Source organism: Carassius gibelio, chromosome A21, assembly GCF_023724105.1.
Source record: "Carassius gibelio isolate Cgi1373 ecotype wild population from Czech Republic chromosome A21, carGib1.2-hapl.c, whole genome shotgun sequence".
Classification (NCBI taxonomy): Eukaryota; Metazoa; Chordata; class Actinopteri; order Cypriniformes; family Cyprinidae; genus Carassius; species Carassius gibelio.
Genome location: NC_068391.1, coordinates 5,704,354 through 5,731,874, shown reverse-complemented (window position 1 = coordinate 5,731,874; position 27,521 = coordinate 5,704,354). Strand labels below are relative to the sequence as shown.

At 36.2% G+C, this 27,521-nt stretch overlaps 3 protein-coding genes across 3 annotated transcripts; all 3 read right to left on the bottom strand.

Annotated features, from left to right (window-relative positions):
- Positions 1 to 974: 974 nt before the first annotated feature.
- LOC127941458 (retinal homeobox protein Rx3-like) lies at positions 975 to 3,811 on the bottom strand. The gene is made up of 3 exons (XM_052536514.1): positions 3,417 to 3,811; positions 2,741 to 2,967; positions 975 to 1,956 (listed from the first exon to the last, which is right to left on the bottom strand). Exons 1-3 carry the CDS (start codon positions 3,640 to 3,642, stop codon positions 1,522 to 1,524), a joined length of 888 nt encoding a protein of 295 aa, XP_052392474.1. The 5' UTR covers positions 3,643 to 3,811; the 3' UTR covers positions 975 to 1,521.
- Positions 3,812 to 5,888: 2,077 nt separating this feature from the next.
- On the bottom strand, positions 5,889 to 9,467 carry LOC127941459 (complexin-4-like). The gene is made up of 3 exons (XM_052536515.1): positions 8,945 to 9,467; positions 7,478 to 7,565; positions 5,889 to 6,730 (listed from the first exon to the last, which is right to left on the bottom strand). Exons 1-3 carry the CDS (start codon positions 9,106 to 9,108, stop codon positions 6,503 to 6,505), a joined length of 480 nt encoding a protein of 159 aa, XP_052392475.1. The 5' UTR covers positions 9,109 to 9,467; the 3' UTR covers positions 5,889 to 6,502.
- A 2,756-nt stretch (positions 9,468 to 12,223) lies between these two features.
- LOC127941456 (protein ERGIC-53) lies at positions 12,224 to 25,573 on the bottom strand. The gene is made up of 13 exons (XM_052536511.1): positions 25,341 to 25,573; positions 23,068 to 23,222; positions 21,339 to 21,446; positions 20,651 to 20,712; positions 20,173 to 20,272; positions 19,885 to 20,008; positions 19,375 to 19,433; positions 19,071 to 19,203; positions 18,491 to 18,678; positions 18,062 to 18,132; positions 14,401 to 14,557; positions 13,163 to 13,284; positions 12,224 to 12,835 (listed from the first exon to the last, which is right to left on the bottom strand). The coding sequence occupies exons 1-13, from the start codon at positions 25,531 to 25,533 to the stop codon at positions 12,799 to 12,801; spliced, it is 1,509 nt and encodes a 502-aa protein (XP_052392471.1). The 5' UTR covers positions 25,534 to 25,573; the 3' UTR covers positions 12,224 to 12,798.
- Between the last annotated feature and the right edge of the window lie 1,948 nt (positions 25,574 to 27,521).

Here is a 27,521-nt window from a genome sequence, read left to right as displayed (position 1 = left end):
ATCGATCTCTTGAGGGGGTTGGCCATAACCTGCTTAGTCAAGCAGTCACTTAACAGAGACAGGCAGGTGACAGGAAAACTCTTCAGCGCACACTAATGACCATCTGAAAAACTTAATCACAATCTCTGTATTGTCTGTGACAACTGGAATGGTTGACGGTCTAGCTGTCTCACTGCTCTCAGCTGTCCGTGCACAATAATGGCTCCAATTATACACTCGGATGTTTCTAACAATGAAAGATGTCAACTAAAGCCACTTTCATTTACTTAAGCCCATCTAGTTCACACAGTTTTCGTTCTGATGTTTGCTTTCCTCAATTGTCACAGATGAATGTAATTGCATCATTGATAAAGTTACTGCATAAAAGGCGAACTTCAGATTTGGTGATAGTGGTGTGTTCATGTGAGCTGACGGATTTGGAAAAGGTGTACATGTTCCAACTGCTAATGCAAACTAGTATATGAAGGAATTTAGCTAAACTGATGATCTGCAATCTCAATCAAATAAAATTAATAATAAAAAAATATATATTATTATCTTTATAAAAGTATATCAGAAATATTTATAATATCACACCTATTATGTTTACACAGTAGAAATGAAAAAGAAAAAAAAGTTGACATTGCATTTTACTTTGGCTTTGAAAATGTTTAGAATTCCTGATTCCAGATTTAGTTTAGTTTAGTGATGGTGAAATTATATTTCTAGATAGGGACACCCACAGAAACCTTAAAGTACACCATTTTTGTAATGGTTGATTGTAAAGACACAGGTCCAGAAAATAATGTTCCAAACGCAACCACTAGATGGCGGCGTAATCACGGAGAAGTGCCGCACTGACGCTTCTTCCGCTGTGCGAACTCAGTGCATGACAGTCTGATGATGACCTGTGAACCGGATCATCCTTTATATATACATCATATGTATAAATTATGCATTTAAAACTATTGGAGATACGATGAAATTTATATATTTTCTGAGCATGTTTTTATTATAAAATACAATATTAATCAGTACAATGTAAAAACACAGAACACAATGTTAGGGAAAGTGACCATCTGCATCATACTACATTCTACTTCTAGCTCTGAATGTTCTTTTAAAGGTTCGATGGGGATTTTGAATGGGTCAATGAAATTAGATGCATGCATTTATAATGCATTTTTTTATTTCTCTCTTTGAATGTTCTAAATGATTGTTTTGTGTGTGTGTGTGTGTGTGTGTGTGTGTGTGCTTTTTTTTTAGAATTTTTTAGAATTATGTCCAGTTGTGTGTTTGAATTAGCAATGAATCTTAATCAAATGAACTTATAATAAAGTAAAAAAAATAAAATAATAATTGACAGTAAGGTACAGTAAATTTGTTTTACAAAGCTTGTCATCCTTAAAGAACAACTCTAGGATGTTTCTGAACCACACATGAAGATGGGAAAACCATTTCTCTTCAAAAAGAGTCTGATTTAGAAAGTTAAAGGAGATTCAAACAAGTCTCTGAGTGTCTCAGTCCAGCATCATCCTCAGTTTACCACGTCTTCCCAATAAACTGGATGTGTTCCTTCGCTTTCATTCTTAGTGAGGCGATACTTGTGTTTCGTGGGTCTGACTCTTCTAGTGAAAATTTATCCATAAAGCCTGAGCACTGATACGACGGTGGAGGAGGGCACACTGCTCCTATATGGGGCAGAGGGTGGTTGAGTGTAGCTGAGCTGAGGAACTGTGGAGGGGTGTAGCTGGCTGGTACTCCCTGCTGAGGGCTGATGAAGCTGGGCAGGGACTGCAGGGGAGAGCTGGAGGAGGTGATCGGTCCAGTAAGCCAGGGATCTAATGGCAGACCGCTACCCAGAGACAGCGGCCCCGATCTGGGGATGGACAGCATGGAGGACTCCTGCAGCTTGATGGAGCTCACCTCCAGTTTCTCCTGACGTCGCCACTTTGCACGGCGGTTTTGGAACCACACCTGAAATTTGACATGGAAAGGATTTGGTTTAGAATGCAAGAGTATCATATTCACAAGTCCAACTGTGACAGAAGATGTTTTGTCAAAAACACTTCAAATACATTTGCCAAAATAGCAAATAATTAAATAATTCAAATTGTAATAGTTTGCAAAAACCCTTCAAATACACTTGCAAAAAATGTGATATATATATTGTCAAATATTAATATTTTTTTTTATATATTATACATAATGTTATATATAACAATATCAAAAATTATTTTTGCCTGTTATGTACCAATTCTTAATTAAGTTCACATATTTAAAAACAAATTAGCCACATTTTATTAGCTGTCACTAAAATTACTTTTGAATATTTTCAATCAGAATAATAAAATCAAGAAGGCAGCGGTCAATTTTTATTTGGTAATACACATGAAAATCTCTTACCATTTATATTTGTCAAATTTGACTTTTAATGAATGGAATACAAGATAATTAATTTTTCTTCAAAATTCACTTTAAATATTTCTAAAGATTTTAACAAGATTTTGTAAAAGTAAATACCCCGTTGCTTTAGATAAACATTGCATTTTGTTTAAGTTTATTATATTTTATTATTTTTAAAACGAAAATATGATTTCTTGCCTTAAATTTGAGCTTGAAATATTTGTTTAGCAACACTGCAAACTGAAGGGAGGAACATGCAAAATGAAAGGTTTTGAACAGTGATGAAGTGATCCAATTGCTAGCAGGTGTCATCATTATACTCAAATACATGTAAGTCCATCATGTGTGTGCTCACCTGAACTCGAACTTCTGGCAGGTTGACCTTGAGCGCGAGCTCCTCTCTGCTGTACACGTCAGGATAATGCGACTTCTCAAACGCTCTCTCGAGCTCGTGCAGCTGGAAGGTTGTGAACGTGGTCCGGTTCCGCCGGTGCTTTTTCTTGGGATTTTCATCATCCGATAATTTACCTCCATCCGCATCCAGCAGATCCCGGCTGACCATGACGGCGGATCTACACACACCTGTAGAAAAAAAACAACAAAAAAAAACAGAGTTTTCATTGAGAAGTTGTTACGTGTATATATTATTTAAATTAAACTGCTCATATTTACATTTAGATGAAAACATTAACAAGTTATTAAACTTTTAACATCGCCATAGCTGATTATTGAATTAGCCTATTTTAGACTTTTTCAAATAAAATTTATATAATTTAACACTTCTGTTTTTTTTCTTTTCGTTTAAAAAGGTTTAATTAAAATAAAAAAAAATAAATAAATAAAAAACATTTCCGAAACATTTCATACATTTCACAGATTTCATATAGCCTTATATATCAATATTTTAATGTGTGTTATGTAGCTTACTTGTAGATATTTATTCATGACTAAAAAATGAAATGTAAAGTGCTGCCGAAACGTCTAGTTTTAAAACCAGAGAAACATATTACTTTGCAAGGCTGTTAACTCACCTTCAAAGTTTTTGGAGTCCTTCTTGGGGGAAGACAGATGCTCAGCGTCTTTGACCGGCTTCATAGCTCGATAAGAAAAAGCCGTTTGGAAGATAGTCTCTCCTTTAAATCCCAAAATGGATTCAATGCTGTGGATCCTCGTTTGGGATCCAGGGCTGCGACCCAAGCGCGCGGACGGGGAGAGACGCTCTTCCATATCTTGGGACTGGGATCCAACAAGCCTCATCGAACGTTTTGTTTCAAAAGAAAAAGAGAGAAGAAGAAAGTACTAAGGATTTCCACTGTTTTCTAGGCTATTTCTTTCAGTACACTCTATTTCCAATAATCCAACAATAATGTCCCAGCACAAGCAACTTTCTCCAGCAGTGGTCCTGCACGCACTGAGGATGCAGTGGCCCCAGGGGCCTTATATGGACCCCCTTCGACCGGGACTCTATTGTGTGAGTGACATCCCCTTCGACACGTCAAGAAACGTCAGATTGGTCGGAATGAGGGATGTAGTATTGTTCCTGAGCATTTAACTCCTCCCAGAGATACTTGTGGGTATAATGGCAGCTTTATAAACCGCCTTACATAAATCTTAAATCATCTTTTCCCACTCCAGATGTCTCGATCCTGATGGCCTGTAGAAATAAGAGGAACTGGGGCTGGGATTACATCTCCGACACAAATCAAGATCTCTGCACGCGCAAAATGTCATTAAAAATGTCAAGTTTGTAAAATGTTCTGTGGTAGGCTACACTCGCGCCAAAATAATCACTTGTAGCGTACAGGACACTGTCATAAAAATAAATTACAAATATAAAAAATAAAAATACAACGACAAAGCTTTTTCAGACACTGTTTGATTGAGATTTCATTTAAGCTTATCATATCATGGTGAAATGAAATGAACACACACACACACATATAAAATGCTTAAAATGAATTAGGCCTCTTTATACCTGAAATTAGCTACTTTACACATTTTAGGTTGTAGATTTTAGACTAATTCGTTGCAGCTAAAATATAACGCAATCGTTATAAAATATAACACACAGCGTAAAGATAAAATACAAAAAGTTATAAAATAAAATAAATACACTGAGTTACAGACATTTAAACAAAATGTGTTAGCATAACACTCCGCAAATGGCAATGGTTAGCATTTTAAATGTTGTAGCCTAACTAAAAAGAAATAAATGAAATATATATTAAAAAATTAGAAAAAGTAAAAAAAAAGAAAATAAAAAAAATCTAGGAGAAAATGTCCTAATGTTATTGATAGTTTGTGAAGGACAAAACACTGAAATTAATTCAAATGTTACAAAACTGGTAAATTGGTAAGGGTAGAATGAAATCATCCTGAGTTTTGGTGGTCAAATATTTAAGCAGCCTAACTACTGTAATTACAACTCCGAAACACCGCTAAGAGCTACTTCGAGCGTGGAGTGTTTTAGGGGATTTTGTTACTTGAACAAAACGCGATCTCAAGCAGCAAGCGCGCGACCCCTGACAGCGAGCCTACAATTGAGGTGCAGTTAATTGGAAGAATTTGCAGACTTCCCCAATATTGAATGGATACGTGTAATTAGCTCCGAATAAAGATTGACAGCAGTCTGATAATCCGCAGGACACACGCTGGTTTGAGGGGATTACACACTTTCCCCCTCTGTCCAAAACAGCACAATCCTTTCAACTGCTCGGCTTTTCCCTAATTACAACAGATAATGTTGGTATTTCCAGATTTATTGAAAGATACACACACACACATACTCACAGACACTCGAAAAACAAAAACACCGCAAAATACAAGAATCGATGCTTTGAATGTGTTGATTAACGCTTTAAAATTTCATTCATTCGTTCGTTCGTTCATTCATTTATATCTTATTGTAGCCTAGCTACTTTAATATACCGCGTTGTTCTCTAATTTTAATATAGGCCTATAACTATGATAAAGTATTTTTTTTTCTTTAATTAGCTGTCTGGTTATTTTACTGTTAGCCTATTTGGCCTGAAAAAAAGAAAAGAAAAAGAAACTTAAAAACAATTTTTTTATTGTGTTCTTGTGAAGCACCTTGGTCAGCATTAAGGTTGTTTTCAAGGTGCAATATAAATAAAAATGAACTATAATGAGGTCACATAATGTGAAGGCACAACATTACAATGTTACTACAGTATGTCTGAAGGCATTTAACTTCTCTCAGACCTGATGATCCTATTAGCGGGTAATCTTTAAAAGTCCAAAGCCTTCTTTTTTCAATAAACATGAGCTTTGATTCACTTTATTTACTCCTGTCATGCAGTAACACATTTTCTTAAAAAATAAAAATAAATGTTTAAATGACCCTTTTTAAAGTCGGATTTAGTCATTTTCTTGCTAATATAAACCTACATGACATAAAACATTGACATAGTAAGATGTCATGGCCAAGTAAAATCTCATAGACATGAACTTATTTTGATCACACATGCATGACAGACTCACAGTTTTTCAATCAACTGTTTTATTCATGCGTTTAATCAGTTTACACATGAGGCATCAATCCTATTCATGCCTATTTACCTCACATAAAAACTTCTGACTTAATAATCCTAATTTGCATTACAACATCATATGTCTCAATGTTAGATGGTCTGCTGTCAAAAAGAAAAAAAAGAAAAGAAAAGTAAAAAGAAGAAGAAATAACAGCATCACATTCATCTCATCCCTTGTGCAAAAAAGCAGGAGGGGGATTTAAACAGAGATTCTCCACCTCAGGTTCAAGTTAGATGTTTGTTAGATATATTTACAGGTAATATTGCATATTATACTATTACAGGTAATACAAAAAAAAAAAAAAAAAAAAAAAGGAAAATGGAGGAATTTACTACAATAATCATTTATTCAAACACAAACAAAAGAAAAAGTCCAGCAGCAAAACTTGGAGCCAAGCAAGAGAAGATCTTGCAGCCTTTGGGAACTAAAACCTTGGGTGACTTCGTTTTACATGAATGAAAGTTTCTCAAAACTGTATTTCAAAAACCTGACCTGGTTTTTGTACCAAAACCTGTATTTCAAAAACCTGACGTGGTTGGTAGAGATGTGTGAATTTGTTAAACCACTACATGACGGAGCACTTCTCCTCAGCCTTGGACTTGATCTCTGTCAGTGTAGCACTGGCTTTCTCTTTTATCTGATCCATGTCCATGTTCTGTAAGTTCTGCATCTGCCCCAGGATGGAGTCCTTCTCCTCCTCCTCCGTGGCATCCTCATCCACCATCTTCAGCAGCTCCTCGGGAACATCCACATCATCTCCTGCCATCTGGATCATGTTATCGTCCTGCTCACTCTGAGAGGTAAATACACACCATGTTATTTTCAAGCACAATTCCACTAATGTCTAATGCTAAAAACAATGTGGACCAGTGGTGCATTGCACAGTTACATTGAACATCCTGACCAGCCTTACATCGGCCAATGAATTTGGGGTGGATCAGAAAGATCTGTACACTGTGATACACAATAATAATAGACTCCACTATCTGTATGCATTATTGCATTACATTTAGGTTTTAAGAGAGATAATGAAGCTGTACAAAGGCGAAGAGATGTTAAGGAAAGCCAGTATGGTTGGAGGCTTGCACAGACCTCGGTTCACTCTCTTAATCTGGTTAGCTGATTTATCAGAAGTGCCAAGAACTCCGAGCCAAACAAAGCATCCCTATGGGAGAAGCTGCATTTGTGTATATGTGCGTGTGTGGAAGCCACAGCAAACTGGGAATGCTAGAGATGATTTCAACTAATTATTTTAATATTATAATGATTTCTGAAGGATCATGTGACACTAAAGACTTTGTCATCACAGGAATGAATTACATTTGAAAGTAAATTAAAATAGAAAATAGTCATTTTAAATGGTAAAATATTATTACAATTACAATTTTGTTTTGGGATAAAATCTTCAGGCTCTTTGAGCATGGGAGACTTAAAAAAAATGACTGACCCTAAACTGGACTGGTAGTGTTTATAAATAATAACGGAAATCTTGAATGAAAGAATGAATCATTTGCCAAGGGAGTAAGTAAATAGCTCTTACTTTAGGAAGTCTGTATTTTTCTCGTAGACAAACCCTCAGAGTCGCCCTCTCTGCTTTCTTGTGCAAGAAGTCTGCATCTCTTTCCATTCTGTGGATCAGAAATGTTTTGACAACACTTTATCACATGCTAAGACAAATACAGCATATTAATCTAGCTTTAAAAAAAATCTTGTGCTTTTCATGTAAAAAAAACAACAACATACCACTGTAAACATATAATTCAGTGGAAAACATGCATTGCACAAAGGGTTTGTTTAAAAATCCATGCGTGACAAAACAATGTAGCAGTCAAATAAAATGATCTCCGGGGTTTATCTCTACAGCTTAATAATGAAGAGCTTCAGGATGCTTCCGGCATTGTTCAGGCAAAGCTCTTAGTTTACCAGCAACAACTAGATCATAAAATCCTATGGATGTTTGATCTGAAGCAACACAAACATCTTCAGATGTTCAGAAGTAATCTCACAGCAGGCATGTATGTTTACTGTAAGAATCATCTGTTTCTAGCCTAGTCATATTTCTACTTAAGTGAGCCTGTTGATGCGAGATGTTATCTCATCTCATTTGAACATGAATAATAGCAAATCTTGGGATTAAACTGGCTATAGTTGCAATCATGCTTCAGATGTTTTTTGTCTGTACTATTTGATCTTTATGATTGGTGTATATATATATATATATATAATTGAGTTCAAAATGCATGTTAGTTTGCATATACTTTTTAGTACATATGCAAACGTTTTTATGACCGAAATGAATGCCATCATTCCATGTGTTAATCTAGTTATTTAGTCATGTTCCTTGTTTATAAGCAGAACTGTATACTATAAACAAAATGGCTCCCAACTATGGCACGGTAAAATAAATATAAATAAATAAATGTAGATTTTACATATGCAGAGGTCTAACATTATTCCATACTTTCATTACTCACGCTCTATCATGATTGCTTCTAAAAATAGCCTTATCCAGATCAACAAGGCCAGGATAACCCTTGCTAAGCCCAGCTCTTAGGACTGATTAGCAGCTAGCACCTGACGCTTGCTTTCTGATACCAACATGGAGCCTGTTCATCTTTAATCACTGACATTATCATCTTTTTTACACTCGGAGATGGTGCAGATGTCCGCATGAATGCATCATATAGGATAACATCAGATGCCTTTAAGATTTAAGTTTGTATCATGCTCTTGCTCTGATAACCTATGCAGCTCCCTTTGCAATGGACAACAATGCAGTATTTTAATTACAGAATTTCTGTGATGTATCATAATCTTTAAGGATCCAGAACCAAACAGGCACCAGCTGGGATCAATAAAGCATTAATCTCACTAAGAGCAAAAATATCTCTAAAGAATACCTACTTAATATTCATGCTGGCATAGATTCTTCATTTACTTTGTCATGGTGATTAAATGCTAAGGATGTAAGCACAAATAGGACATGAGGGGCCCAAACCTTACTTACTTTTCCTCCACTAGCTGTTTCTGGTACTCCTCATATTCTTCTCTAGTCATACCAGCGGCCGCTGCGGGGTCTTTGGGGGTCTCCTCCTCAGCCTTCTCCTCTCCTCCTCCAAATCCCATTCCCTTCAGTGGGTTTCCCACCATGCTTTTAATTAAAAAAGCCATTTTTTCACTCTGTCGGAGTCTTTAGATTGATGTCAAGTTACGATTTTACTCAAATCTTTTGGTGAAATTCCTTAGTTTCCAGCAGAGAGGTCCCTCAGATGGATTGTCGGTGGTCTAATTGGAGCTAGGCTAACTGACCTGCCTGTCTGTTATCAAGGACACACTGTTGAGAAAAAAAACAAACACGTTTATGCCGCAGCCATAATCTGGATTAAGATGCGGCCGTCTACACTGAGAGACAGATGGCTGTGGCTTTCACTTCCACACAATAAAAGTGAAAGAACTCAAATGCATGTATCAGTCAAAAGCTCTAACTAGAGGAAAATATTAATAGTAGACAACAATCAGAGAGAAAACTTAAACTATGAATTCTGTGTTTTGCAGACTAGGTCAGCCTCCGCCGTTGACGTCATGTTTGTTGCATCCACCCACTGACTGACCGCTAATCACATTACTTAAGGGACTGACCAATGCAACGTAACCAACCGTTACTAGATTTACTCATTTGTGAGCCCAGAGAAGATACGGGATTACAAACCTATTTATCTGTTGCCGCCTGATGAAGACCTACATATTCAAACACCGTATTTACCTGCAAACACCTAGGAGATTCTTCTGCAGTTCTAGTCTGCTTAGAGAATTATAGAAAAACTGATAATAGTTACTAAACATGAAACTTCACTTGCCATGGATTTCTGATGGTTTAAAACAGTTAGCTGGTCTTCCAATGTGACCAAACTGGTCTTCAATTGGTGTAGTTGTTCTCTCGTGTTTGGCTGGTTTAGCTGGTCAGTGATTAGTCTTTCAGGCTGACTAGCTAACAAGTGCTCAAAACTTTTCTAAATTGACCAGCCTGGTTCCCAGCTAAAATCAGCAAACAACCTTGGACTATTTTTTCCAAATATTTACAACGTCTAATTAGCATGGCTTTAACAAGGAATGACTCAATTTGCCAATACGCATAGCATGTAGCATAGCATTCACGCATGGAGCAGCATAAACTGCGAGTAATTACTAAAAGGTCGACTGAAATGTTTTCCATTCATACCTCCTGTGAGCCCAGGAAAAGCACAGCCACAGGATTACAAACAACTGGACGTGAAGATGATGATGATGATGATGATGATGAGGTGGTATGATTTTATACACCATATCCAGCAGTTTCCAGAACTTGTCAGCAGAGAAGATTTAAAATAGACAGATAATAATTATTAAACATGATGTAAAATATTGCCTGAAAAGAAGATCACTCCTGAACAAGCTCACCATGGATTTCTGGTCATCACTGGTTTAAAACAGATGGTCTCTTAACCTGAACAAACTGGTCTTCAAGTATTCTAGTTGGTTTTCCAGATGATGTTGTGTGTTCGCGAGAAGGGTGGGTGTCAGGGTGAGAGGTTTGTCCCCCTCGGTCCGTTCGCCACAGTGACCTCTCAAAATGCAGTGCCCGGTGAGACCACACCAGTTTCACTGCCCAAAATATGACCCTGGATTGTCTAATGTTAAAACCATCCTAAACCAGTCAAAGGTAGTGTTCCAACGAACTCCCATGACCCTTGTAAAAAAAAAAAAAAAACTGTAATTACCGAAAGGTCTCTTTTTATTCGCTGTTGACAAGTACCTCAGGTCAATTCATATTGTAGTCCGACTATTGTCCAACAAAACTCTCATTTTGTGAGTCTGTTATCTCCTATTAAAGCTCTGACACAGTCAAAACTGAAGCTGACAATGCCTGTCCAAGGTGAAGACACAGCAGAAAGGTCATCATTGTGTCCCCACAGTCCCATAATTGTTCAATTATGGGCCTTTTGAAAACACAAATTTGCTAAAAAAAATACTATACCCGAAGGGAAGGTCATTTTAAGATTGAATTGTTGTGGACAGGGTTCTTAAAATTTGAATTTATCTCGGGTGACAATATGGTTGCCTTGAAAGGACGCAACTACTATTCATACAGGAAGTGCGATGAAATGAGTCACAGACACAAATGCACCAAAAAAATAAAAAATAAAAAAAAACCCTGCCCATCATTCAAAGCACTAGGAATAATTAAAGTGTCCTTAAGGAACTTGGTAATTAAATTATAGAGGAGATGGTTCACAACTGCATCTCCTGTTAGGGCCAGTGAGCTCAGCATGGAGGGATGGAGTGACAGATGTGTTAAACAGACAGGACATCTCTGAGTGTAATCCCCTGAAGAGAGAGAGAGAGAGAGAGAGAGAAGAGGGGGTGGGGGAGAGAGTGAGAGTACACAATCAAGCCGGAGCAGAGAGCAGTGATTGAGAGCGAAGAGAGAAAGAGGGACGGGACGGCTGTTGGATTATCAGTGCTAAGAATCATCAGCATATCCCAGGATTCCCAGCGCAATACTTTGGGGGAGTCGTGGCCTATTGGTTAGAGAGTCTGACTCACAATCGAAAGATTTTGAGTTCGAGTCTTGGGTTGGCAGGAATTGTAGGTGGGGGGAGTGCATGTACTGTTCTCTCTCCACCTTCAATACCACTTGCCCTTGAGCAAGGCACCAAACCCCCAACTGCTCCCCGGCGCCGTAGCATAAATAGCTGCCCATTGCTCCGGGTGTGTGTTCACAGTGTGTGTGTGTGCACTTTGGATGGGTTAAAAGCAGAGCACGAATTCGGAGTATGGGTCACCATACTTGGCTGTAGGTCACGTCACTTTCACTTTCACTGCTGTGTGTGTGCACTTTGGATGGGTTAAATGCAGAGCACAAATTCTGAGTATGGGTCACCATACTTGGCTGAATGCCACGTCACTTAATGTCACAAATGGATGATAGTGACAAGGACACCAATGGCCTGTAGCATCTAAGCAGTCATTCAGATCATAACAGTGGTAACTTCCTGTGTAATGGATCATTAATATAGAACATTTTAAATCATAATCATAGACGCTTCAGAGCAGCGCTATGCCTCATGGCTGGGGCTCTTACATTATGATGAGACAGTTACATCTGCATCCAGGAGCTCAAAACCTCCAGCCGCACTTTTGCTACTCATTTACACAGAGTGAGCTGAAAATACACTACAGCAACAGGCAACATATAGAACATATACACCTACAAGATTTTTCAATAAAAATGAGACCACACGAAAAGTTTTCGATTTGTGTTTTATGTAAATTGTTTGAGAAGAAAAACATTTTAGTTTTTTAAGATTCAAAACACACATTCACAACCTTCAGGTTCTTACTTTCACCAATACAATAAAGCTTTAACACTTCTGGATGAAAAATCTGCCTTATTGTAGAGGCATTACCAAAGGGCATGCGTTAAAATATTTGATCGTATTGCGATTACTTTCTTTTTTTTTACCACAGCTCAGAACGCTCCTGGGACAGTGATTGAGTTTATGAAATGATTCCTGGACCAGTATTGAACAGTAAATATAATGTCAGACCTCTTAAGAATATATTACATCATATTCAGGAATCTTCCACTGCAAATGCCACACACAGACTTGGAAAAGAGCAGCCATTCAAACACTGTACAACTCTGATCAAATTAAAAATCAAGAATTAAAAAAGAAATCTCAAACAAAATACTAAAGTTTTCAAGTATAATAATTTACAGTTTGCAAACAGAAAACAAACAATCTTGAATTAACAAAAAAAAAAAAAAAAAAAAAAAAAAAAAGGACATGTTGTGCTGTGTTTACCAAGAGCTAAGGATCATCAAAAAAACTTCTTAGCTGCTGCTTCCTGCTGACTCCTGGAAGGAGAAGAAATCGAATTAAAACACCGTCTATGACAAAATACATATTTTAAAATGGTCTTCATTTTTGTTCTCTTCATACAAAATTTCTATCTTGACTGATATCCGTCTTGCTTTTTCATTGTTAACAAGATATCTTTTAATTTAAAGACAATGGGAGAGGTTTCAGTCCTTTAACTACCAAAGCATCCGAGGAAGCCATCACAAGAATCCAAAAACTGAAGCTTAATGAAGCACCCAATCAAAAAGGAACAAAACACTTTTTCCATTTACATACCTCTTAAAGAGCTTTGCACGAATGCTGCAACATTCAAATTCACTCACTTGTACATAATGTAGCAGAAGAAGAGGAGGGATTGCATGACGATGAAGATCACAAAGTGTGTGGTAGAGAGGCAGGTGGGTAAAGGAGGAAGTTCAGGACACTTCACCTTCTCCGCAGGATTCTAAGGATCGTGACCAAAAAAGGAGTCATTGGCACTTTTTTAAATTAATTTATTAGAACATAGACAATTTAAAACAAGGCAGAAAACACACAGAGAAGTGAAGGGGGAGGGGGGCTGGTAAATGATAGGGCTGTGCAAAAAAAAATTGAATGCGATTTTCATGCGCATCTCATCAGTAAAGGTGCTCCTGTAATTAGTAGTATATCTCCATCACATGCGTTCAGATCAGGGTTGCCAGGTTTTCACAACAATGCCTGCCCAGTTGCTTCTCCAAACTAGCCCAATCACATTTCCAGTGGGTTCCCCGGTAATAATTTCGTCCCAGGGTTAAAATATAAGTTTTTTGGTGGGGGTGGGGTTGCCATAGCCGTAGTTCACGGACAAAATCACTTTCAAAAATCGACAAAGAATCACCTGCGATTTTAAAATCGATTTTGTGTAGATTGTCAGTGAATAACGGCTGTGTGTAGTAAAGGCCAAACAGTGTTGCCAAGTCCGCGGTTGTTTTTCATGTTCACGGGTTGAAGCATCCCCAATCCCAATAATGTGATATTTAGCCACTAAAATGAGAAATTTACCAAGGCAACCCAGCCAAAAAAATTTGTATTTTATCGACCGGAACAAAACGTGATTGGACAAGTTTTGAGAAGCAATTGGGCAGGTTTTGTTTTGAAAACCTGGCAATCCTGACCTGAACGCACCTGCTGGAGATATACCAATAATTACAGGAGCGCCTTTACTGACTACTGTAGATGCACATGAAAATCATCTTCGATTTTCTTGCACAGCCCTAGTAAATGACTAGATATTCTATAATGTAATGTAAAATATATTAAGTAATAATACATCATGTTAAAAAATAAAATGAGAAAGGTTAGCTTGGCTACAAGTGAAATAAAACAAGTACAATTTATTTTATATTTGACCTCAGTAAAAGTTTATTTTATTTAAAATAAAATATGGTTTTAGTTTACGATGATAATCCTGAAAGGCATACCAATAAAATGCATCATGTCATCAAAAATGAAAACAAGTTGGTTGGACTATTTGATTATGACTATATGACTATTCGTCAGATAAGCCCATATCAGAAATGCTGGTTTATTTTTAACTTACTAGATTTTTCTGAATTATGTGTTCTATGTTCCTCTTGACGACATGCAAATGCTCCTTGATGTCATTGAAGTGCTGGACTGTCTCATATGATCCTAGTCCGGCTGCGTTACCATGCTGCTGACCCACTGTCAACTGCTTGAAGTCTGACACTGAGTTCCTACAGACCACAACGCAACATTACAACAACATTAGTGCAAACCAGAACAAAAACATACATGAGTCAGAGCGCATGTAAAATACTATTACCGTATTTTCCGGACTATAAGTCGCACTTTTTTTCATAGTTTGGCTGGTCCAAGACATGAACCAAGAGAAAACATTACCGTCTCCAGCCGCGAAGAGGGCGCTCTATGCTGCTCAGCGCTCCTGTAGTCTACACTGAAGACATAGAGCGTCCTCTCGTGGCTGTAGACGGTAATGTTTTCTCTTGGTTCTAAATAAATGCTTCTTATAGTCCAGTGCGACTCATATATGTTTTTTTCCTCCTCATGACGCATTTTTGGACTGATGCGACTTATACTCAGGTGCGACTTTTAGTCCGAAAAATACAGTAATTATTCGAGAAGAAAAGTTAAAATTTTCAAATTGTGCATGCCAGACGGGTCCAGATGCTGCCTGTTTGCATACAACAGTATCTTATCAAGCAATCGATTCCTCTGAGATGGAGAATCACAAGACTTCATGTATGTTTTAAATGTATAAAACAACGTTACGCTTAGAATATCTGATCGGATTCTTAAGACAAAGCTCATGTTTTTCGGATTTCATGACATTATTTCTATTGTAGACATGACCATGCAAAAATATAATTTCCACTCCCTCCCTACTTATTGGTATGTGATGGTCTCCAAAAATGTCCATGGTTTCATGGGTAATTCAACTTTAGAGAAATAGATTAATATAATATTTTTTCAATACAACTTATGGCATACATCTTTTTCCCCAAGGCTCCGATTTTAAAATGGCAAGATATTTTTAGTTTAACAAACATCTAATCTCAATAAGACTGTAAAACCTAACAAATCAAATATCATCTACACTTGCTGTACAGCTCTGTCTGGTCTAAAGGTTTTGAGCCTTTCTCACACCTCTAATTACATCTTGATAGAACTGCATGTAAATGCTGCTGTCTCTGATTACACTGGCAAATGACTGCTGTGCCCAAGGTCCTCGGCCAACAAAATCTTAATCTTAATATTTCAGTGAATTGTCCCAATCTAATCTTTTAAGCCTCCTCTTAACTCTCACCAAAAGGCCATATATCCTTCAGCCTCATAGAAAAAATGAAATTACCCTGCAGCTCAAGCAGCAATGATTGCTAAATTAATCTTCCTAAAAAACATGGTCCCTTTCCCAAACATATTTCAGATGATTAATAAATACCCATTCAGGCCATGCCACAGCTTTCCTCAAGGGGACACTTTCATTTGGCTAGAAGCAGTATGCTTAAAATGGAATAATATACAAATCTTACACGTATAAATAAAATAATTATCCATTTATAACTGTTATGAGTATAAGACAAACAATCTAGAAAACACTTTAATGCTGCATTAAAAAGAAAGCACTATGGAAATTAGAGAAACATTTTGTATATCTAATTATTTTATGATGCACACACAAAAAAGGAATGTTAATGTAAATAAAATTTTTTAAAACCTTTTTCTTTTAATAATTAATTTTTAAATCAAAATAAGGTCAAATTTATGGTCAGCATATTATAAAAGAGCAGCACACAGTTTAACCTTTTAATCAGGAACACATCTCGAAATTTAAGATAATTTATCTGCTTAACTCGCATTTTTTACTGATCACGTATTATCCGGTGCCTGAACCCCATTTCTTTGGATATCGTCTTCAGAATTCTAGGATGATTACTAGGATAAAAAAAAATATGAGGGGATGGACAAAATGAAAGCATTTGGTAAGTCATAAGCACAGTCTCCTTGGGGAATTACAAAGACAAGAAAGCAATCAGAAGCAGACTGTGTATTTGCTGGTGTATGATGGATATATTTAAAGATTCGCATTTAATCCATCAAACAGAGGCCCATAAGGAGCCTAAACAAAATCAAATTTGTTTCTTAAGGGAGAAAAAAATAAAATAAAGACTCTAATCTGCCTTGAGGCAAAAAGTGAACATTTAGTAACCCTCCCAAGTAATCTTTATCCACTTCAAATGAACTATATGCCAGAGGAATTCACTTTTCCCCATCAGATAAGTCATTTTGTTGGGCTAAGACGAGTAAAATGAAATTATGGTTAAAAAAAAGAAAAGGTCAAGATCTTAATATGTACATAATCTAGAAGATGAACTCGATCAATGGAGCATTTGTTTGTTGCAGACCAAATGCTGTTTAAATACGAGTGCCAATAGGATTAGCCTAAATTAACAATTGACTCAGATTACTGATCTTTTTGACGTCTTTCCACCAATATGGCAACAATGTGGCATTGATTCTCCCCCTTTAATGATGACTGCTGCATTATGTTTAGCTAATAGCAATATTAAAAGTAACAATATTTGCATATGCTCCAAATAGCAAACCTTTATACGCAATATATGTACAAATCATTTAAACGCGTAGATAAGGATAAAGCTTTTGCCGTTGAAGTAAAATTCAGTTTTAATAAAATATAAGATGTAATTAGGTTATTAAAGGTTACAAACAATGCTCTTCTGCAACTAAACTCTTTATCTAAATGCACAAACAAATCTCTTGCTTAAATCCCTAACAAAGCCATCGGTAAGTGTTGTTCTAAAAACCGGTTTAACAATCAGTATAGTTTGGATACATCCGAGTTGTTGTAAAAACAGTCTATTGTGGGCTAATCCTCTCCTTGCACAGTTAAAAGAGTTTTAAATGCTGTATTTTGGGGTCTAATCCCAAAGCCTTATTATTCGATTTAGTTTTTGGGCTTTAATCCTTGTTTCGTCTACACCTCACTTCAAAAACACCTGGAGCAAAACAAACAACCGTCCGCTAACAAAACAAAAAAACAATGCTGACATTACAGAGGCCAAAACTGAATAACAAACAAATGTATTTAATCTGGATTAAACAATGAACATCTTTAGATCTTTATGTAAAGACACAACAAACAGGATGTTTACAGACAAAACCTAATCTGTTGCATTGTTCAGCCTTTTGTAAAAGGCATGTAATGCGCTAAGGCCTGTAAGTAGTTGACTCACTCAGAGATTGTTTTTGACTTAACACTTAATTGGCTAGGAATTTTCAGAGGTATATCATATTAATTTTTATTAGTTAGTTTCAATTTAAATAAATGTGTTGAGGCTTGGCATTTATAATACATTTTACTGATAACTAATGCCACTATAATGCATGTTTGTTTTGTATTTATCCATTTAAGTTCTGTTCAAAATACTGTTAAATGTAAAGGATTTGTTGTGGAGTGAGGGAAAATAAAATATACTTTTAATGTCTGTAAAGGTTTTGTTTTATATACTGGTATTTTATATTATTTCTGAATGTAATAATAAAATGTGACTTACATATTTACTGATGCAACTTCTATGCTTTTCTTCTCTCAGCAATGCAATTTAGAGTTAAAATCATATATGACCTATTTTTCGTAAAATATTGCAATATAACAGTTTTTTTTTGACAGGAGAACAATATTTTCCTTAGGCACTTACCTTAATTCATTAAGGTTCCTCAAAACCTCTTGTTGTGTATTGATAATGGTGTCCATTTCATGATTGGGAGCCTAAATAAAGCATGCAAACTATTAGTTAGACTCAAGGACAGTTTAGATCATAAATTAAATAAATCACTTGTGAGTATTAAAAGCAATTATATAATTTTGGCGCTTCGCAAACTGATAAAGCAACAGGTTTTAAAAGATGTCAGACTAGATCTAAAAACATGGATCTGAGATGACATGTCACAGCATTCAGTATGAAAATCTGGTCAACATTAAATTAAATTAATGCATTTAGCGGATGCTTTTATCCAAAGCGACTTACAGTGCATTCAGGCTAACATTTTTTAGATTAGCATTTAATGTTTTAATACACTGTTAAATGTATGTTTGCCATATTTCAAACGCATTTGTCAAGTCTTACCTGTCCTGACTGTGCTTGTGACGAACGTTTGGAGATCTCTTCTGTGATGACTGACACATAACGGCGTTGTTCGTCCAGAATCATGGCCAGCTGTCTGTTCAGTTGCTTGATTTCCAGGTGTATTTGATTCTGCCCCTCAAACACCTGACGGATTTCCCGGTCGTTAACACTTTCAAACATGTCCTCAACTGCCAGAAGAGAAACACTGAACAGATGTTTTTCTACAAATATGGGTTTTCATTTTTAAGCAACCCAGTAAGTAAAAAAAAAATGAATCATAGTCGAAACAGAATCTGTTGTTTAAATACAAAATAAATAAAATACAAATTTGCCGCTAAAATTTCCTTGGATGGATAATAAACAAACTAAATATAAAATATTTTATAAATAAATAAAGTTGTGACTCGTCCAATCAGATCTAAGATTAGAACAGGGTTTGTAAAAAGTGCACTGGTTTTTATTAGTAATAACATTTCATCATTCTATTTCTGTGTTTTTATGTCAGTGTCTCATGTCTTTTGACAATGAACATCATGAAAACCTAAAGCTGAGTGGTCAAACCAGAATGAGAGCAACTTACTGGGCTGCCCCTGGACATCAGGGTGCTCTTTCTGAAACTCCTCTTTCCTTTTGTCCAGCTCTTGTTGGAAATTCTCAAATTCCTCCTGGTACTTGTCCTTCTCCTCTTTGGGAATCTCTTTTTCTGGGGCAGGCTTTATAGAAAGACACAAAACACACATTCAAACCCACTCACACACATAGACACACTTACGCATCCTCCAATTATAATGAACAAGAGGAATGAAGTAAGAGGTAGACACTTCTGAAACAAGTATGGCCGATCCTTTTTAATCATAATCATGTGTGGGGAGGAAAATGTGTACCAGATTCTGCCCAGGCTCGGTTAGTCTGAACAGCAAAAACGACAGAACGTCATGGTCATCTGTCGAAAAAGAAATTGGTTAGCCATATTTTTAAAGCTGCAGTGTGCAATTTCAGTACCACCAGCTTTCTTTCTTCCCCTATGAAAATTCTGTCATTTACTCACCCTCAAGTTGTTCCAAACCTGTATGAGTTTCTCTCTTCTGTTGAGCACAAAAGAAGATTTTTTTGGTGGTATTATCAATAACAATGTTGGTAACTAAACAGCTGACGGTAGCCATTGACTTTCATAGTATGGGAAAAAATACTATGGACGTTATTGGCTACCAGTTTGGTTCCCAACATTCTACAAATTATCTTGTGTGTTCTTGAGGGTGAGTAAAGGATAATAGAACCTTCATTTTAGGTAGAACTATGTCTTTAATGGTTCAAAGCCAACTATTTTCTCGTTAGCTGATCCAGCCAAAGCATAACAAAGAAAATCTCTGCATTTGGTTACTTTTAAAACATACCTGCAAGTCCTCCAGTGGCCGCAGAGATGCCAAAATAGCCATTCTCGGGAATGATCATGTTTTCTACTTTGGTGCAGAACTCATAATCATCTTTATCAGGAGTGAACCCGTTATTGATGAAAACCTGAAACCATCGAGAATATTCAGACGTTATATTATATTCCAATTTTATTTTTTGAACTTGTCTTAAAATCTCAAAGATGAATTTGGTCAAATTATAGTCAGCTCTTCAGAATGAATGTATGTTGAATCTTATTACTGGTTTATGGTGATATAAACTTGACCTACCGATAAAGTTTTCTTGTAGTAGGTGATTTTGGCACGTACAGGGTAAGGTTTGTTTCTGAAGTCTCTAAGACATGTACCCAGAGACTGGGTTGTGCCATCACTGGAGGAAAAATATGTTTTATCATATATGTAAACACAAAGACAACACCAACAACAACAGCTTCCTTTCCCTTGTCAATTAGAAAAAACTAAATTTGTTTCTCTTAAAATTTACTTAAATGAAATGAATCAACAAAAACATATCAAGAATATGAAGGGCTATGGGTATTTTTCTGTGTTTGCACACAGTCTAGTACATATGCTGCTGACAGCTCTCCCCCGCTGGCTCACGAATCTAATTTAATCTAAGTGCAGTAACAGTGAAAGCATTAAGACAGACAGAGGATTAGACTCTCTCATAAATCATCATATTTCCTAATCTCTGTTCAAATTTAAAAATAAGAGCACCGATGTCAGCAAGGAGGATAGGTTTACTTACTTTTGATGGTCATAAATAAGTTTCCCATTGTTACCCACCACCAGGACAGCAGGGTTGTTTTTCTACAATAGCAAGGTCACAGAGAAGAGAGACATAATCCTTATTTAGTACAGAGGAGGCACAAAACAAATCCACTGAGGAACTTTGCTGTTTGCTCCTGAGGCCAACGCAAAACACATAATCATAATCCTTTGATAAATATATATTTAGCTTTACCTTAAGTTGTTTTGACTGAAAAATGCACATCGTTCAAAAACAAACATTATTGGGTAAATTTTTCGGATACAATCAAGTGTTAAAAAACTAATTTTTCAATGAACTAAAAATTACAAATTCTAGGGCTGAAAAATGATTAAAAACAATCACGCAGATGAATACATTTTTACAAGTATGATATCTTTAAAATGTTATATTATGGAGTCAGATCAGAAAAAAATTTAATATAAAAATACCCTTTAAAAGTAACTATATTGCCCTTTTTAATTTTTTTTAAATTAGTTTTATTTAGCAAAAATGCAACTTGAGCTACTTGAGCGCAACTTATTAGTTCTGAATAACATTCGATACAGCTATAATCGTAAACTGATTTAGAATTGTATTATTTTCATACATTTAAATAAACAAATCTGAAATGAAATTATAATAATGAAAACGCATTTGTTTAAAAATTATACTTGTGTCCAATCACCTTTCCATCATTATCAAAAGAGTCAAAGAATATTCCCACGCCATTCCACTGATCAGCAGCCCCGTACACAGGACCCTCCAGACCTTGACTGGCCGTGAACCATATGGCCTACAGAAACACACACACACACACAGACACTTTCTTCAGTGAGCATGGATAATTTGGTAAGTGGTGCTTGAGCTCAGTGTGGTCTGCTCCACCGGACTGTGGGACAATTCAAAGAAAGCACATGTTAGTTGTACAACACTACATTTAATTGCTCATTCTACACTGCAAATGCCGAACAGTGTACGTGAATTTATCAAGGCTGACCTATGGATGCTATTCCTGAGAAAATGGTTTATTCTGTGCAAAAAGAAATGCCTGTGGTGAGATGAAATATTTAAACCTAATGACTTTTAACAATTAAAAAAAAAAACATATTTTGTGCAAGTTAATTCTGTATAGCACCCAGTAACGCAGCCACACAAAATAAGCTCATGATGAATCATAATGAACTTGAAATGCAAACCTACAATTTAATGGTTTGTGAAAAGAAATAATAGTAACATTTAACTAAATGCGACTGTTGTTTGCTCATGCAAAACTGCTGGCACACTGCTAGGGTGTTCCGGGTGGTTGCCCGGTCATGACTATGCAGGTGTTCTGAGTAGCTGTTAGATTATTTCTATGCTGTTAGGAAAACGTTTCCACCATCAAGTCTCTATGATTTTCTGATTTCTAGACATGACTTCACAGGAAGCAGACACACTGCCCTTCTGCTTGACTGTTTCACAGCTTCTGTTTTACATATGCTGTTTCATATACGTGTCCTTCACATGTCAGTTAAGGTTTTGCACTTGTGATGTGTACAAGTTTTAAATGTCATGTTTATTAGCAAAATTCAGAGATTCAAAGAATCCTGAAAAAAGTATGGTTTCCGAAAAAATCTGTTCTCAACAGAATATGAAATGTTTCTTGAGCAGCAAATGAACTTATAAGAATGATTTCTGAAAGATCATGGTCTGAAAATTCAGCTTTGTATCACAGTAATAAATATCATTTTAAATGATCTTTTTATTTTGTAATTTTAGTGCTTTAACTTCAATTATATACAAATGAGAAATCTTGCCTTGGCATCTACCTAAAATAATTAATAATAATAAATTAATAATATTTTTTTTTCATTAAATGTTTATTTTTAATTTTATTTAAATTAACAAACATGTTTTACCAGTTTTAGTTAATGGTTAAGGTTGGTGATGTCATGAAATGGCTCATGAATATTAATTAGTTTATGGTCATATCCAACTGAGGTGTTAAATAGAATGTTTTACATTTTTAATATAATATAGAATTATAGAATTAAAATGGAATGAAATTCAGAGAAAATAATTACTGTAACTACAGTAAGTGTAATTTTTTCTTAGTATTTACTTAGTATTAATAATTTTAGTGATCAGAATGATACCTTATTGAATAAAGATAATTATCTTACAATAGAAGACAGTTATTTTAAGTTACAATAATATTTTACAATAACAAGATTTAACCGTAGAGTAAAAAAAATCTGAACTGTGTTAAAGTGTCAACATGACCCTCCACTGTCATCAACAATGTATGTCTGTGCTTCTATATGTTTACAAGTGCCTATAGCCACAAATGTACAAATGAGTCTCACATATACAAAAAAATAAACAGTTATTTTATATTATATTTATTAGAATAATATTAATAATAATATCTTTACCAATCCATCTGCTCCCATTCGTCCTCGTCCAGACACACGGAATGTCACTTCAGCTTCCCAGTGTTCAAAACTTACGGGGTTTTTTGTCCATACCGAACCCTTCTGGCTTCGCAGAGAGGGGGTGATTCGGATCTGATCTGAACTAGGAATGGCATCTGGAGAGAAGATGGAAATGGGAAAATGCATGAATAGAAAATTATCTAATATTTATTATTTAATAATAATAATATTAAGAATATACTGATCATTGAGCAGCCTGATCTGATGTAAACAAGTTTTGCCAATTTATTTTTTTTTTTTTTAATTATTAAAGGGTCGTTTCTCAAAACCAGGTAGCTGAGGTAAGAAAGCTGGTTTCTGAGCATGTGTCAGTTACCAAAATTATCAGTATATCTGATATATATCTTACATTATAAAACGGATAGTTCCGGTCCTTGATTCTGATTGGTTGAGCTCATAGACTGTATAAAACCTGAGCGGCAACCTCCTGCTCTCTCTCCTGAAGCCAACAAGGAAGTGACTTAAACTGTAATTCATCGACTGGCCGCTAGAGGCTGGCTTCATGAGGCAGTCAGTCCCATAGACTCCCCATGTTAAAACGCCCAACTTTACAGCAGCAAAACAAACAAAAAAAAGTTTACAGCTTGGTTCAAAAAAAAATATTTTGATCTATATAGTAAGTTGAGTGACAGGTGGATTCAGTAGTCTACGGGTGACATCACAGAGATGATAAAAACCATAAACTGTATAAAAACACGGACATGGCATCTGTTACGTCACCAATAGGTTTCCGAAGACTGTTTTTGAATCCAAAAGTCACTCTTGGATACCGAAAATGGGCAAAAAGGCAGGAGCTGGTTGCCGAAACCACGCCCACCTAGCACGACAGCGGTGACAGCAGCAGCAATCCACCTGCCACTCAAGTGGCCGAGCCATTAATTATGCATAACTTAATATAATATAATTTAAATGGATGAGTTATAAAATAAATAAATAAATCTAGCCCCCCCCCCCCCCCTCACAGTCGTCATGAAGGGCAAAATTAGCTATATAGACCAAATTTTTTTTCTATGGGATTGACTCCATTTTTAAGTCAGCCTCTAGTGACCAGTCAATGAATTACGGTTAAAGTCACTTCCTTGTTGGCTTCATAAGAGAGAGCGGGAGGTTGCCGCTTGGTTGAGCCACATTTGAAGCTGTTGTAAATTACACTATAAACATACTTGTTTACTTCTGTGTGTTGCTTTGCAACCACTTTGTTAGAACCACAACTGAGGAAGTACATAGCAAGTACATGTTTGGTGAAAATACAGTTTTATTTATATCATTACACTTTATTTGCCATTTTATTTGGTGGAACCTTACTACAAATATGAAATAACAGTTTTATAAAAGCAATAAGCTGGGTGAAGCCATGGTTCAAAGTAAATTAATAACAGCTAAGGGGGTTTTAGGTTTCTAACAACACCCCTTAAGTGTTATAAATTCAATGTAAACAACGGCGTCTTGGGACTTATTGCTTTATTAGAGAATACAGAAAATAATTACGTTATATAATTTTATCATCACACACCCATGTAATATCTGGCAAAATACCAGGTTTATGAGCACATTCTTCCCTGACAGCATTCTTCTCTGTTTAGATAAATCAATTTAAACAGAACAACAGGACATAAATCACAACATTAAATCTATTGACTAAGTAAACGGTAGATTTTTTGCTCCTTCAGGCTAATATGTGCAGTGTATTTGAGAGATTTGGGAAGTGTTGCAAAACAGAACTTTGCTCTCGGCACATGCTGAGACAGATTTGTTTAACCCTTTAGGAAAACTAGTGCCATGTCAGCTGTGAAACTGCATGCATATGTTTACTAATAATTTAATTAGGCATAAAAGATGATTATGTGAATCTGAAGACCAATCAAAAATGACACTTTTTATTAAGTAGAAAGTAAAAAGTAAAAAGTAGATGTTTTCTCAACACACCATAAAAACACAGCTGGCAGTGCACCAGACATATCAGAAACGAGTGTGCGCATGGTTTACTTTAAGATATGTTACAAAAAATCATAATTTGCATCATTACAAAACAAAAACATGCAAAAGCAATGCAATCTGTTATTCACTCATTCATTCAATAATAATTGCACCACTGGTTCGTTTTATTTTAATGCAACTTCACATAAATTTAATGGGGAATTTAAACTACAAGTATGTACATGGACTAAACATACTGACAGATAACAGTTACACAGATGGATGGATAAACTTACTTCCAGTATGAATCCAGAATGGGATTCTTCCATCACTCTGTGTCAGATGTGGCCCTTTGAAACTATATTTATACTCAAAGCGCCGGTGCGGCGAATCCTCGGCAGCATTGTCGGCGAAAGCGTGTGGAAATATTAAAGATATTAGTAATAAATAGCCATAAGCTGCCAGGCACTTGGCTATGGACACCGCCATGTTTGAGTCAGAGTGCTGACGTAGCGCAGTGAGGGGCGGGACGACTGGAAACTCAGAAGGGCCAACAGGGCGCTCTTTCATTGGCTAAAGCGCTTGATTGACAGGCGGGGAATTAAAACGAGAACCGCTTTGAGTCTCGTTTTCAGGTACTGATGTACCAGACGTGTAATAGCATACTAGTAAGTTACTAAAGTAACCCCAACATTTCTTTTTGCCAAAGTGGTGTTAACAAAAATTCTTGACGCAGCAAGATTAAATTTATATGAGCTTTTCTTCAGACTGTTTAGACTGGCTAATACAGTACATATTTTTGATATAGCAAATAGCACACACACAAGAATATATAATCCATGCTAAATATATTACATTATAAAATACACTAAAATATAGATTATATTGTGCATTATAAACATAAATAAAAATAGAATATGTATACACACATACAGTATATATGCACACAAATAGTATATACAGATACATAATTATGAAAATATAATTATATAAATATATCATACAACACATACAAATTTACATACACAAACACACAAATATAAACGAATATATATATACACACTTCAACTATGAGAGACAAAATGTAAAAAGAAAATCCAGAAAATCACATTGTAGGATTTTTAATGAATTTATTTGCAAATTATGGTGGAAAATAAGTATTTGGTCACTTACAAACAAGCAAGATTTCTGGCTCTCCCAGACCTCTAACAAGTTCTTTAAGAGGCTCCTCTGTCCTCCACTTGTTATCAGTATAAAAGACACCTGTCCACAACCTCAAACAGTCACACTCCAAACTCCACTATGGCTGAGACCAAAGAGCTGTCAAAGGACACCAGAAACAAAATTGTAGACCTGCACCAGGATGGGAAGACTGAATCTGCAAGCAGCTTGGTGTGAAGAAATCAACTGTGGGAGCAGTTATTAGGAAATGGAAGACATACAAGACCAATGATAATCTCCCTCGATCTGTGGCTCCACACAAGATCTCACCCCGTGGGGTCAAAATGACCACAAGAACGGTGAGCAAAAATCTCAGAACCACACAGGGGGACCTAGTGAATGACCCGCAGAGTGCTGGGACCAAAGTGACAAAGGTTACCATTAGTAACACTCAAATCCTGCAGTGCCAGACGTGTCCCCCTGCTTAAGCCAGTACATGTCTGAAGTCTGCTAGAGAGCATCTGGATGATCCAGAAGAGGATTGGGACAATGTCATATGGTCAGATGAAACCAAAATATAACTTTTTGGTATTTGGAGGAGAAAGAATGCTGAGTTGCATCCAAAGAACACTGTACCTACTGTGAAGCATGAGGGTGGAAACATCATGCTTTGGGGCTGTTTTTCTGCAAAGGGACCTGGACGATTGATCCGTGTAAAGGAAAGAATGAATGGGGCCATGTATCGTGAGATTTTGAGTGGAAACCTCCTTCCATCAGTAAGGGCCGTGAAGATGAAACATAGCTTGGTCTTTCAGCATGACAATGATCCCAAACACACCGCCTGGGTAACGAAGATGGTCCTGGAGTGGCCTAGCAGTTCTCCAGATCTCAACCCCATAGAAAATCTTTGGAGGGAGTTGAAAGTCTATGTTGCCCAAAAACATCACTGATCTAGAGGAGATCTGCATGGAGGAATGGGCCAAAATACCAGCAACAGTTAGTGAAAACCTTGTGAAGACTTACAGAAAATGTTTGACCTTTGTCATCGCCAGCAAAGGGTATATAACAAAGTATTCAGATAAACTCTCGTTATTGACCAAATACTTTTTTCCACCTTAATTTGCAAATGTATGAATTAAAAATCCATGTGATTTTCTGGATTTTTTTTTTTTTTTTTTACATTTTGTCCCTCATAGTTGAATGTACCTATGATGAAAATTACAGGCCTCTCATCTTTTTAAATGGTAGAACTTGCACAATTGGTGGCTGACTAAATACTTATTTTCCCAACTATATATATAGTACAGACCAAAAGT